We start from the raw sequence: 12,623 nt of genomic DNA, 5'->3' as shown, positions 1-12,623 counted from the left end.
TTGGATATTTTATTATTTTTTCTTTAACAAAGTTGAACATTTTATTGTTACCAACTTATTTTATATGTTATGTAATATTTAATTTTTTTTCCTTCAATATCTTATATTTTTACATTTCATGCTTGCTATATAATTTATATCTTTGATTTCTATGTATATTTTATACATTATACATTAGATCATTAAGAATAACAAAATAAAAATGATTATTTTACGCCTTTAACCCGATTAGTCCGATGGGCTAGCCCGAAACCCGAACGTTTAGGGTTAGGATTGAAAATTTATAACCTGATAAAATCCTCAATCCGAATAGCCTGCACCCAAATTAGCCCGAAATCCGATAAGACTGACCCGAAACTCGATGAATTGGCCAGATTGACCTCACTAAAAGTGTCCCATGATTCATTTTTTGACTCAAAACTTTCGAAGTGGCTCGCTAAATGTCCTAATTGTTATGATTAAACTTATCCATACCCAATTATAATTCCATGATGATATTCGATAAACCACAACAATAATTTCTAGCCTAATTAAAAAATGAACATCGAATTTTTTTCGATAAATTATGTACTTGTTTGTAATTATAATAGATTGATATATTTTTAATAAAGTATCGACAATTCATGTTTTTAACTGAATTTGTTATCGTTTATATTTTTTTATAAAACAAAAGTAATTTGATATTTCAACTAAAAAAATTCAAGAAATTGCCAAACCAAAAAAAAAAAAAAAGGTACTCCCATATGGAAAAACATGGTCATTGTCAGACATAAGATGATTTTATTTACATCCCCGAAATAGAAGATATATTAACTATAAATGCCTGCATTTATTACAAACCTCAAACATAATTAAAAAAAAAACATATAGTATCAGACATAAAGCCAAAAGAAGGTTCAGTAGTCATGAAATCATGGAGTGTAGTGCTACTACTCATCTCTACTGTCAGCCTTTTCTCGTTTCTGGCCTCCGCCGCCGATCCTGACCCGGTGCAGGATTTCTGTGTATCTGTTAACGACACAAAATTTGCCGGTAAGAAACTGCAACGCAATTTTTCCCAAAATTTTTACTCCATTTCGGATTGTTTTCTCTTCACGTATTCAGTTGTTAAAAATTAAGATAATACATCCTCCATCCACCACTCGATCGTGACCCATTTTTTTTTTAATTTTGATTTGTCTACAAAATTTATTTTATTTTTGATAAATTCATCTCATACTATTCTCTAATTACGTACAATTCTCAATATTATCCCTTATTATTAATTATCATCTTCAACTCATCACTCAATCAAATTAATCAACTTAAAATTATAATAAAAGTGAAATCATTATTTCACTCACAACACATTCAATTAATTTTTTAAAAACTTGTACTACAATAAAATGAGTCAATAATTGATGAACGAAGTGAATATTTAATAAACACAGAGGTAACATGTCAAAATATTCATTTTATTATTGTAAAAAAGTCATTAAAAAAGAGATAAAAAAATGTATTCTTTTGCTTCAAAGTATTGTTTTGTCCTTAATTCACGTAAATTAACATTAATTTATGAATAACAATCTCAGTAGTTATGAATTTTTGGCGAAGCAAGGACATTTCAGTTGTAGGCAAAAATCAGGTCATTTCACGCCAACCCAAAAAAAACAATTGATCATAAATTATAGATAAAATAAAGTTTGTTTACAACTAAAAAACTTAGTGCATGTCAATTGTACGAAAAATAATTTACTATTAAAGAGAATGGTGACTGCGAATTATTATGATTAGTTAATATTTGAAAATATTGTATACTATAATTTTTTGGCTTAAATTATTGTTTTGTCTTAAATTGGAAAATTTAAGACTAAATACATGACCAAACCAATTATTTGTGGTAAATTAATCATTAATTAAATTGGGATGATTCACACACACAAAAAAATATGATTAGTTGTGAGTTTCCCTTAAAAATAAAGTAATTCAGAGTGAAATTTATTCTTGGTGTTAAAATAAACATATTTAGAGAACGATTCGCAACTTAACCTCCTTTTTATTGTAAATTAAGAGGTAAAAATTAATTTATATTTTCCCCGTTCCAATTCAATAAGCCACAAGGTTTGGACATGAATATTAAAAAATAAATAATTTATAATAAAATAAGAAATAAGGTAATTTTTTTGAGGATATATTTGTCTAAAAAGTAGGCGAGATAAATAAAGAAGAGATAATTATTTATGAGGTAAAATGACATTTGATGTAAATAATGAGTTATGTGGAGGATATTTATTATGTATTGATTTTTTTATTTTAGGAAGTAACCTATTGAATTAGGATGCATAGAGTATCTTTTTTTATGTTAATAATGTCTAATTTATTTTTACTATTTTAAATTGATTATTTTAATAGTGTACTCCAAACATAATGGTAAAACTATAAGAATGATTATTTCTTAATATAGATATATATATATTTTTATCTTAATGCCTATTTTGTTTAGTATTTAAACCAATAATATGAGTCGGAACGTAGTATTTGTGAACGGAAAGTTTTGCAAGAAGCCGGAGAGCGTGACGGCGGACGACTTCTACTACGCGGCGGGGCTGCATGAGCCCCAACCGATAACAAGCCCTTTCGGCTCCAAAATCACGATGGCCTTCGAGCGGCAGTTCCCAGCGCTCAACACTCAAGGCGTGGCGATGTCTCGCATCGACTTTGCCCCGCAGGGCCTGAACCCGCCCCACTGGCACCCCCGCGCGTCGGAAATGCTGGTGGTGTTGCAGGGCACGCTCTACTCCGGCTTCTTCACCACCAACCCTCACGACCCACACGAGAACGGCACGCTCTATGCCAAGACCCTGCGCCCGGGCGACGTCTTCGTCTTCCCCAGGGGCCTCTTGCACTTCCAGTATAACGTCGGCCACGACCACGCCGTCGCCTTCGTCAGCTTCAACAGCCAGAATCCGGGGGTGGTGACGGCGGCGAGGCTGCTGTTTGGGGCGGAGCCGTGGGTTTGTCCGCGGATGCTGGCCGATGCTTTCCAGATTGACGTCAGGATGGTGGCGTATTTGCAGTCGCTGCGCTGGGAGGGGAACAACTAGTCATGTAACGCGACCTACCTGCTAAATTCATATATTCATTAATTAAATGTATAAATAAAATAATCTTGTTGGTGTGTAAATTGTTATTGTCACTTATTGGAAGTGATATAAAGTATTGTACGACTCTTACAAGTGATTAATTGCAGCAATTCAGTTGTGCATGGGAAGAATAGAACTCAAACACTATGTTCTAATTCTAGTATTATACGTAGATTCGAGTAAATCAATCTAAACCATATGGAATCTCGATTCTTGAATTCTTTGATATGTTTGCGTGGTAGGATCTCCTTCCCTTAGATCCAACCACTTCCCCAAATCCACAACCGCGTCACCGCTATTACAACCACCACCACTGATAGTGAGAGTCTGAAACCTGCGTGGAGAGTTTATACGTGGAGCGCGTAATGTGGTTAATTATTAGTTTTGAGTTATTCAGTATTTTCCTTTTAATTATTTAAAGTCAGTTTGGGCTTAAGTGTTTGGGTTGTGTTCCAGCACGGGCTTTTAGTTTAATTAAAGTCAGTTTGGGCTTAAGTGCATGGGCTGTGTTCTAGCATGGGCCTTTAGGGTTTTCTTATTTAAGTTAGATTAGTTTTATCTGGAGCGTATCCAGAGATTAAGGGAATTAGGGACAGCACCTCGCTATAGTGGCCTCGTGAGAGGAGTTCTTTATACTATTCAAGAGTATTTCTATTCAATCATCTTACCTCTATCAATTTGGTGCGGTGAGCGTGGAATCGAAAGATGGTGGTGACAACCCGCAGCGCAGAATCTCGTCTGGATCAGATAGAGAAGATGGTTGAAGAGTTGAGCGGCGCGTTTCACATATTGGAAGCAAAACAAGATGCAGTGGCATCAGATCAGAAAGTGTTGCTTACCAAGATGGACGCCATATTGGCAAAGCTATCCATCGATGGGTCTTTCAAGGGTGACTCCGGCGACATGAGCCATGACTTGATACAAAACACACCACCGTCAGCGACACCGGTGCAGAAGATGGATTTGCCCAGTTTTGACGGCCCCGACGCTCGAGCATGGCTGGCTCGAGTGGAGCAATATTTTCTGGTTCATGAGACACCCGAAAATCAGAAGTTGAAACTTGCCATGATCGCGATGGCGGGCCCAGCGATGTCATGGTATCAATTGTTGAGGAGGAGAATTCCTCAAATTGATTGGCCAACATTTACAGAGGAATTGTTGATCCGTTTTGGCGACGAATCAATTTTGAATATCTACGAATCCTTAGCCTCGGTCAAGCAAACGGGCTCATTGGAGGATTACATAGCAGCCTTCGAAAATCGAGTTTCCCATATTCCAGACTTCTCAGATATCCATTATATGGGATTTTTCCTAAGCGGGTTGAAGAGAGAATTGCGCGCACAGATACAGGATACAATCATTAAGGATTATTCAGCGGCTATACAAACTGCTCGAAAATTGGATCATGCTACACCGTTTGCTCCTAACTTCTTCGCGTCCTATTTCTACTTCGAGTAACTTCTCCCGGCCAGTATACAGCCCGCGCCCGCCTTTGAGCACTACAGCCAGACCATATGCGCCGACAAGTAATTTGTCGATTGGTTCATCGGCTTCCTTTACTCCGAAAAACCCGCGAAATTTTCGCCAAATGTCGGAGACTGAATACCAGAAACACCGTGCAGCTGGCACATGTTTTCGGTGCGGGCAGAGATATAGCCCAACGCATCGCTGCCCGCCCAAAACTTTGAATGTCTTGATTGGTGAGGAATCAGACGAACCTCTCGACGACTCCCTTGTACTCGAGAACCCAACACCGGAGGTAGAGGCGGATGAATCAGCCGATATGCAACTATCTGTACTTACCACTTTTGGTTTCGACGGCCCGCAAACAATGAAATTGGTGGGTGAGGTCGAGGGTCGCCGACTAGTGGTGATGGTCGATAGTGGAGCCACCCATTGCTTCATTTCGGAGAGAACAGTAGAGGAGTTGAATTGGCCAGTGCAAAAGGCAACCGCATTTTCTGTTGTTCTGGGCGACGGCTCACGAGTAAATACTAGCGGGATATGTAAGGATTTTTCCCTTGTTTTGAATTCTGAACTATATCCTATATCATGTTATGTGTTTCCCTTGAGCAGCGTGGATATCATATTGGGAGTTTCTTGGCTCGCCACCTTAGGCGAGGTTAAGGCTAACTGGGCTAAAATGTCGATGCAATTCACCTTGCATGGACGACAACAGAAACTAGTGGGGGATCCTTCATTATCTCGTCGAGTCTGTGAACGGCGACAACTGCAGTCTTTGGAAAATGGGGACATGTGTTGGTGGTTGTGGTCGATGTCGGGGGGATCAGTATTAGACCAATTCGGAATATCGGAGGGTCTCTCAGATGCAAAACGGGCAGATCTGTCCGCTATCATTTCATCTTTTCCAACAGTCTCCAGGCCGCCGGCCGGACTGCCACCGTCACGGGCACAAGACCACCATATTGAGTTGCAGCCTGGCACACAACCAGTATCGGTACGGCCATACCGATATAATCACGCTCAAAAAGATGAGATGGAGCGCCTTGTCGCAGAGATGCTTGCTGCAGGAATTATACAGCCTAGTACCAGCCCGTATTCTAGCCCCGTGTTGTTAGTTCGAAAGAAAGATGGATCGTGGCGTTTCTGTGTGGACTATCGAGAACTTAATAAACTCACAGTAGCTGATAAGTATCTGATTCTTGTTATTCAAGAGTTGTTGGATGAGTTATACGGGGCACAATGGTTTTCGAAATTGGATCTCCGAGCCGGGTACCACCAGATTCGGGTAGCTAGTGAGGATATTCCCAAGACAGCCTTTCGGACATATTCGGGTCATTATGAATTCTTGGTGATGCCGTTCGGTCTCACCAACGCACCAGCCACTTTTCAGGGATTGATGAATGACATATTCCGACCACATCTCCGGAAATTTGTTTTGGTTTTCTTTGACGACATCCTCGTCTACAGTCGCACCTGGGCAGATCACCTACAACATCTTGATGTGGTATTTCATATTTTAAAATCTCATGAGTTGGTGATTAATCCTAAGAAATGCGTGTTAGGAAGACAGGAGGTGGAATATCTGGGGCATGTAGTGTCGAGTACAGGAGTTCGGATGGATCCCGTAAAGATTTCGGCTGTACTTCAGTGGCCAACGCCCACTACGGCTCGGGGGTTACGTGGATTTTTGGGCTTAACAGGGTATTACCGCCGGTTTATTTCAAACTATGGCAAGATTGCCGCTCCACTGACGGACTTACTTAAAAAGGAAACCCAAACTCGATGGTGTTGGAATCCTGAAGCGGCTATAGCATTTACTGAGCTTAAACAAGCACTCACATCAGCCCCTGTCCTCAATACGCCTGATTTCTCAAAGGAGTTTGTTGTGGAGTGTGACGCGTCGGGACGAGGAATCGGGGCAGTACTTATGCAGAACAGTCGATCGATTGCTTACTTTAGTAAAGGATTAAAGGGGTGATCTTTGTCAAAATCTGTCTATGAGAAAGAGTTGATGGCTTTGGTCTTAGCAGTGCAACATTGGCGACCGTATCTACTTGGTCGTCGTTTTACGGTGAGGATGGACCAAAGATCCTTGCGCCATCTTCTGTCTCAAGCTCTCACCACACCGGCTCAACAAAATTGGGCAGCAAAGTTGCTTGGCTACGACTTCGCGATTGTGTACAAGGAAGGTGGGCTGAACCGAGCAGCGGACGCACTGTCCCGTCGTGATGAGGAAGGGGATAATGGCAAAGAAGGGGAATTATCTGCTATAACTCTTCCTAACTGGCTGGATTGGGCGAAGTTGCAGGATGAGATCAAGAAAGACCCGAGTCTGGGCGTTATCATTGCAGCATTGCAGGACGGCGAGTTAGCACCTAAACATTATACTCTGGCGCACGGGACGGTGTTTTATAAGGGACGCCTTGTAATTCCAGCGACCTCAGCTTGGATTCCGAAACTCCTCCGAGAATTCCACTCCACTTCCACCGCTGGTCATTCAGGAGCATATCACACCTATCGTCGTTTAGCTTCTAATGTGTTCTGGCCCGACATGATGCAGTGTGTCACTAAGTTTGTGGCGGGTTGTGAGGTATGTCAACGTAACAAATCCGAAACAAAATCACCAGCTGGTCTGTTACAACCTCTGCCTATCCCTTCGGCTGTATGGGAGGTTATAAGTTTGGATTTCATCAGTGGGCTACCTCGATCTGGGGGCGTTGACTGTGTGCTCGTGGTGGTGGATCGATTCTCTAAATATGGCCATTTTATATCCTTACGTCATCCATTCACTGCAAAGTCGGTTGCAGAGATTTTTGTTAAGGAGGTGGTACGTCTCCACGGTATTCCTCACTCGATTGTTTCGGATCGAGATCCTATTTTCCTCAGCTCTTTCTGGAGGGAGTTGTTCCGAAGCTCTGGCACCACTTTGCGCATGAGCTCAGCATATCATCCCGAGACCGATGGACAAACGGAAGTCTTGAATCGTTGTCTTGAAACCTATCTGCGTTGTTTTTCTTCAGAGCAACCAAAATTCTGGAGTAAGTGGCTCTCTTGGGCTGAATTTTGCTATAACACTGGGTTCCACACGGCGGCAGGCACCACTCCTTTCGAAGTTGTTTATGGCAAGCCACCACCCCGTATCGTGAGTTTTTTGCCAGGGGAGATACGTGTACAAGCTTTGGCTGAGTCTCTACGTTCCCGGGATCAGATTTTATCACATTTGCGATTTCATTTGGAAAGAGCTCAGCAGCGTATGGTTCGAGAAGCCAACAAGCATCGTCGGGATGTGGAGTTTGATGTGGGAGACTTGGTGTTTCTTAAGTTCAGGCCCTACCGGCAGTCCACTTTATTTGCGGCTCGGAATCGGAAGTTGGCACCACGTTTCTATGGGCCATTTGAGATTGAGGCTCGCATTGGTGCTGTGGCATACCGTCTCAAGCTTCCTCCAGATTCTCGTGTGCATCCGGTTTTTCATGTGTCGTTATTGAAGAAGGTTGTGGGTGATGTGCAGGTTATTTCCTCCTTGCCAGACGATTTATTATCCGTTGATCCACCCTATGAGCCAGAGGCAGTGCTGCAGCGTCGTTCTGTGCTTCGGGATGGCGTTTCGGTTGATCAAGTGTTGGTGAAATGGTGTGGCTTTGGCAATGAGGAGACGACGTGGATGGATGTGTCTGATGTGCGCGGTCAATTTCCTACTTTCAGCCTTGAGGACAAGGCTGTTTCGACGGAGGAGGCAATTGATAGTGAGAGTCTGAAACCTGTGTGGAGAGTTTATACGCGTGGAGCGCGTAATGTGGTTAATTATTAGTTTTGAGTTATTTAGTATTTTCCTTTTAATTATTTAAAGTCAGTTTGGGCTTAAGTGTTTGGGTTGTGTTCCAGCACGGGCTTTTAGTTTAATTAAAGTCAGTTTGGGCTTAAGTGCATTGGCTGTGTTCCAGCATGGGCCTTTAGGGTTTTCTTATTTAAGTTAGATTAGTTTTATCTGGAGCGTATCCAGAGATTAAGGGAATTAGGGACAGCACCTCGCTGTAGTGGCCTCGTGAGAGGAGTTCTTTATACTATTCAAGAGTATTTCTATTCAATCATCTTACCTCTATCAACCACCTTCACCTCACTTCACCATCACCGCCGTCTGTTTCATGCCTATGAAGACCTTGATTTTGGGGATTATTTTTGATTTGGGGGTTCTAAATTTGTAGATTTTTTCTAATTTGGGGTATGGTTTTGGGGATTATGATCGGAGGGAGCAGGGGCAAAGTTGAAAGGGGCTAACCGGGGACAGCGGCGACGGCTCGCCGGATCAAAGAGTGGTGGTTGGCGGCGGCCGTGGTGGTTGTCGGAGGTGGTGGTTGAATTTCTGAATTTTTAAATTAAAAAAAATCAATCTGAAATGTAAAATAAAAATAAATAAATTCAATAAACAAAAGTTAATCAACTACATTAATAATGTGGGCCACAATACTTTATCACCTAAACTACTTCTCCTTAATCTCCGTGCCCAAATGAAGTGTGTCTTCATTATTGGGACAGAGGGAGTATAATGCTAAAAATTGTTTAATTATTCGAAAAGGAGAATTTGGTTATTTATTAATGGATACGATTAAGGAATATTATATCAGATCCTAGATTCGTCGCTTGATATAACTTTTGGATGGAGATGTCCACGAATTTCATTCCTATTTGTTTACTTTCTCAGTTTTTCTTGGTTCATCAATCGAAATCTAGTGTTCGACGGAGGACGCCGCCCTCACCCCTGACGCACACACACCACAGCGCAAAGGTGCCGCCCGTTTCCCTTGAAATCTCCGGCGACAGCAACAGCAGCCACCGCTACGGCCGCCGCGACACCTCCCATCATCTCCCTCTCCTCTCCTCTATCAACAGCAGTTGCCACCACCAGTGTATCAAGCGGCAGCGCCGCCAGCCCTTTTGCCCCAAAATTCTCGGTGACAACTTCGTCACACACGACACCACTGAAAGATATATGAACTAGATTAGGATATATTTGATATATTCTAATAAGCTTTAATTAATTAGTAAATAGTTTGACTATTGGATTAATTAATTGGAGACAAAAGAAAAGCCCGGTCTGTTTAACCTAGGGTTTACAGGCGTGTCTTATTCCTATAAGAATAGGAATATATTTCTTTTGTCTGTGAGATGAACACACGTGAAATATGTAAAATCACAAGATAGAAAACACTTAGAGCACTATAGAATTCAATCGGAGATTTCCTAGCTTTTGATGATTGAATTGTGCATCGGGAATTGTTCCTGCATTGAATCTGCAATATACGTGGATACCATAGTAGTGGATTCAACTGCAGGATTGCTATAAGAATTGCTACAAGATTGTTTGCTATACAACAAGTAAATTATTCTAATTGTTGTGTGTTTGTAATCTCTACACATGAATCAATTGTAAATCTAGATCTAATCCTTGATTGTATTTTCCGCTGCGTATCATTAGATGATATCAAGGATTTCCAACAGTGGTATCAGAGCCTGGGGCTCGATTTATAATTGTTTTGTGTTCTAATTGATTATGGGTTAATGTAATTCGATTTTAGAAATTGATACTATAAATTGAGATTAATTTTATTTGTTGCTTGGCAACGAAAATTATTAAACTCAATTATGGAATTGAAGAATTTTGAACTGGGATTGATTATCTTATGTTGCTGGGCAACGAAGAACATGTATTGTAATTAGATTTTAGAAATTTGAATTGAAATTGTATTATGCGAATGATTTGGCATAACACAATCTTGAAATTGGTTTTTCAAACTTGCTGGGCTATGTTGAATATCTCGCCGTATAATCGGACCAACGCCGGACAACCATATTCGATCTATCGCTGGAGATAGGGATGTCAATCGGGCCAGCCCACCGGGTTTTCGGGCTAGCCCTATCGGGTTCCGGGTTAGTCGGGTGCGGGCTAATCGGGTTGAAGATTTTTTCGCGTTGTAAATCTTCAACCCTAACCCTAAACTTTCGGGTTTCGGGCTAGCCCATCGGGCTAATAAGGTTAAAGGCGTAAAAATAAAATTATCATTTGTATTTTATTATTCCTAATGATTTAATGTATAATATATAAAATATACATAGATATTAAAGATATAAATTATATGACAAAGCATGAAATGTAAAAATATAAGATATTCAAGATTACATAAACAAAATTATATTAAAATGAGATAGTAAAATTTAACATGTATCAATGCACTAGAATCAATTTGGATTATTACTGAATAATTAGTGGATTTGCCATACACGTCTCATTGACAGCAAAAAAAAAAAAAAAAAATTGGTATCACTTTAAAATGAGATACTAATAATTAATTTCTAACTAATGAGATACTAATAATCAATTTCTACAAAAAAAATCCGTAATTAATTTCACTTTTTTTAATGAGATTGCACACACACATATATATTCTAACTAATTAATTTCACTTTTTTTAAAGAGGCTACTTATATATATTTAAGCAAATACCATAGATCTAAACATAGTAGAAATTGTAACTGGATGCATCAGTCACAATTCCGTCAGCCCACCGGGCCAGCCCATCGGGTTTTCGGGCTAGCCCTATCGGGTTCCGGGTTAGTCGGGTGCGGGCTAATCGGGCTGGAGGTTTTTTCGGGTTGCGATTTTTCAACCCTAACCCTCTAATTTTGTCGGGTTATTCGGGTCGGCCCACGGGTTTCGGGCTGCATTGACATCCCTAGCTGGAGAGATGTGACAGCCACTGGGTGGTGACGAAACGAGCGACGTGCAGTGTGTCTCGGGGCTCGCCGTTGTGCAGCGCCCGACCACCTCACGCCGACGATACATAGCTCGTCACGTCGCATCTGTAGCCTGGTTTTATCCTCCACCAAACGACGTTGCTGGGCAACGGAGTGAAGAGACACATCTCGGGACGAGAGGCGTCACATCGGTGGAGGTATTGAAAGGCGGTGAGGAGGTTTTCCTTCTTCGCGTTTCGCGTCGTCGACCGGCGAGGGGTGCGCGACGCCACGTTTGACGTGCTGACTTTGCACGGCGGCGCGCTCCTGGAGACGTCGCGGCAACCTCTGGAACGGCTTCGAGCCGCAGCGACCGGCGTCGAATTCGCGGGCGAACCGTGCCTGTGTTCGGAAGAGCAGTGACTGCTGCCAGTGCCAAGGGAGAAACCCTAGCTGGGCCTCTTTCTTTTGTTGGGCTGCTAGCCTGCTACTGCTGGGCCTAAGATGCGCAAATATTATTCCTTTGGGCCGGGCCCTATGTTTTAATTAATTGTCCATTTGGCCTTTAACTAAAAGAAAAACTGTTATTAATTTTGAATTAATAATATTAATTCCATTTTCAGAATTTAATTTGTTAATTAGATTAATATATTTTGATTATTATTATTTTGGAAACAATAATATTTATTGTATGTTTATATTAATTTGGAATTAATATAAATTAATTAGATTAATGAATTTTATTTAGTATTATTATTTTGAAATAATAATATTGAATGCATATTTATATTAATTTGGAATTGATATAAATTGACTAATTCATTAATTTGATTTATAAATCATGGATTATTATTATTTTTGAAATAATAATATTTGATGAGATTTTATATTAATTTTGAATTAATATATGAAATTATTATTTTTGAGATAATAATGTTGTATTAATTTGGAATTAATACGAATTGATTAACCCATATTTTAATTGGAGAATAAAATTTTAATTGGATTAAGGAATTTTATTCGTATAGATTCTATGTTGTTTTGTGATGAGCATGCATGCTATTTGATTTTATGCTGATTATTTAACTATAGTAGTTAGAGACCGCTTTAATGCTTGGGTAGGCGGCGCCCTGTATATGTAGTCCGTGTTACTATGTATGGGTAGGCGGCACCCAATACGTGTGGTCCGCATTTCGTATGCCTGGGTAGGCGGCACCCAGTAATCGTTTTGCTATTTAATATTAGATATTAAATATAAGCAATTTGTATCACATGCTAAATCCCCATTAAATATAAGTCTTTGTG

The 12,623-nt window shown here is 40.4% G+C and overlaps 1 protein-coding gene across 1 annotated transcript; it reads left to right on the top strand.

Moving 5' to 3' along the window:
- Window positions 1–859: 859 nt before the first annotated feature.
- LOC131019915 (germin-like protein subfamily 1 member 11) lies at window positions 860–3,244 on the top strand. The gene is made up of 2 exons (XM_057948540.1): window positions 860–1,032; window positions 2,515–3,244. Exons 1-2 carry the CDS (start codon window positions 906–908, stop codon window positions 3,081–3,083), a joined length of 696 nt encoding a protein of 231 aa, XP_057804523.1. The 5' UTR covers window positions 860–905; the 3' UTR covers window positions 3,084–3,244.
- The last annotated feature ends 9,379 nt before the right edge of the window (window positions 3,245–12,623 follow it).

The sequence above is a fragment of the Salvia miltiorrhiza genome, chromosome 4 (genome assembly GCF_028751815.1).
Source record: "Salvia miltiorrhiza cultivar Shanhuang (shh) chromosome 4, IMPLAD_Smil_shh, whole genome shotgun sequence".
Classification (NCBI taxonomy): Eukaryota; Viridiplantae; Streptophyta; class Magnoliopsida; order Lamiales; family Lamiaceae; genus Salvia; species Salvia miltiorrhiza.
Note: the sequence above shows the minus strand (reverse complement) of the source record. Positions and strands in the feature narration are given on the sequence as shown.

Excerpts from the sequence above, each read along its gene's own strand:
- LOC131019915 (XM_057948540.1), top strand. The coding sequence starts at position 906 with ATGAAATCATGGAGTGTAGTGCTACTACTCATCTCTACTGTCAGCCTT. Across the intron at positions 1,033-2,514 it reads TAACGACACAAAATTTGCCG|TATTTGTGAACGGAAAGTTT; the intron begins GTAAGAAACTGC and ends GTCGGAACGTAG.